The following is a 1780-nucleotide window of genomic DNA, read 5'->3' on the forward strand; positions in this document are numbered from 1 at the left end:
GGAGAGCATGCACGTGCAAGAGAACATGAACAGAAGGGAGGGGCAGAGGGAGAGGGAGAAGCCCCCTCTTCACTGAGCAGGGTGCCCGATGCAGGGATCCATCCCAGGACCCTGGGATCATGACCTGAGCTGAAGGTAGACGCTTCACTGACTGAGCCACCCAGGCGCCCCACCATACAGTGCTCCTTGTTGACATTTACGTAGCTATAATAAGATTTCCTTAAAAAACACTTTATTGAGGCATGATTGACATACAAAATCTGTACATATTTAATGTATACAACTTGATGAGTTTGAAGATTAATATACACCTGAGAAACCATCTCCCCAATCTGTGCCATGAACATATCCATTTCCTCCAGAAGTTTCCTTCCTTTCTTCCTTATTCCTATCCCTTCTCTCTAGCCAAATACAAAAGCGAACCCACAGAGATAACTCCAGATTTAAAAATGCTCCCTCCAGGGAGCAGCACCCTTGTCAAGGGAATTAGAGGTACGGGTGATTCAATCATCTGATTGTTCTATGATTCGATTACGGTTAGCATGATTAGATTACACTCCATTTGGTCAAATTGAATCAGTCAAGAAGTCCTAGAAGTCTCCACCCACTCCTTGAAGGTGACTGAGCATAAATAAACCTGAGCATAAATAAATATAAATATACCNCCTGAGTATAAATAAACCTAGTTCCTGTTCTCGGACTCTTTGCTAGTTGGAAGATCAATGCCTGATTTTCCTTGAGAATTGTGATTTTAAGAGTATTAAACACAGAAAACACCGTGTTGTAACTTCTAATATACTATCAGCAGGGATGTTGCCCAGCATGTGATTTGTTTGCATTGGTGAACAATGTTATGAATTTTTGGGCGAAACTATGTACAATGCTCCTAAGGTTTACACAATTGCGTTTCTACAAAATCCAAATGCATATGAATATGCAAGGATACTTACATGTCATTGTATGTAGAATTGAATTGGATATAAGTTCAAAACAGATTTTCCACCCATATTACTGATCAGGTCACTGCAGAGCAGTGACATGCTTACAATTAGCCTAGTTGACCCGGTCACCATCAACCTCAGTCCTCATTCTCCATGTAGACCAACCGCCCAACTGCAGGTTTCACATCCCTGCGCTGGGTGGCCACACCCTGATGGAGATTTAGTGGTTTAGTTGGGATTCGATGGTGTAGTGGACGTAACCACCTCACAGTTGTTGTGATCAGGTGATGGGTCTCAGGATCAGATGACACTCCACCCGCTGAAACAGAGTCCATTGGATGTCCTGGAAGTCTCCGCCCACTCCGTGGAGGTGACCGACTATAATAAGCCCGCTGCCTGTCCTCAGACACTCTGCTGGTGGGAAGAGCCAAGCCAGGTGGTCAGCGCCCTGGTCGCAGCGCCGTCGCAGCGCCCCCGCAGCCCCCAGGGGCCGCTACCATGCCCTCGTGCCCGCTCAGGGTGGCTGTGGTGTGCAGGAGCAACGTGAACAGGAGCATGGAAGCCCACAGCATCCTCCGCAAGAGAGGGTTCCGCGTTCAGTCCTTCGGAGTCGGATCTCGGGTGAAGCTCCCAGGACGCTCAAGCAATCGCCCGGTGATCTACGATTTCTCCACGACCTATAAGCGGATGTACGAGGACCTTTGCAGGAAAGACCGGGAATGCTACAGAAGGAACGGAATCCTGTACCTCTTGGGGAGAAACGACAGGATCAAGCCGCGCCCCGAAAGGTTTCAGGAGTGCAGTGACCCCTTCGACGTCATCTTCACCTGCGAGGAGGG

At 48.1% G+C, this 1780-nt stretch overlaps 1 protein-coding gene across 1 annotated transcript; it reads left to right on the forward strand.

Moving 5' to 3' along the window:
* Positions 1-1439: 1439 nt before the first annotated feature.
* LOC117797817 (RNA polymerase II subunit A C-terminal domain phosphatase SSU72-like) lies at positions 1440-1772 on the forward strand (the record flags this gene model as incomplete). Its single annotated transcript, XM_034650268.1, has 1 exon — positions 1440-1772. A coding segment is annotated over exon 1 (333 nt), but the record flags the coding sequence as incomplete, so codon positions are not given.
* Positions 1773-1780: the final 8 nt, after the last annotated feature.

The sequence above is a fragment of the Ailuropoda melanoleuca genome, unplaced genomic scaffold (genome assembly GCF_002007445.2).
Source record: "Ailuropoda melanoleuca isolate Jingjing unplaced genomic scaffold, ASM200744v2 unplaced-scaffold14608, whole genome shotgun sequence".
NCBI classification, from domain to species: Eukaryota; Metazoa; Chordata; class Mammalia; order Carnivora; family Ursidae; genus Ailuropoda; species Ailuropoda melanoleuca.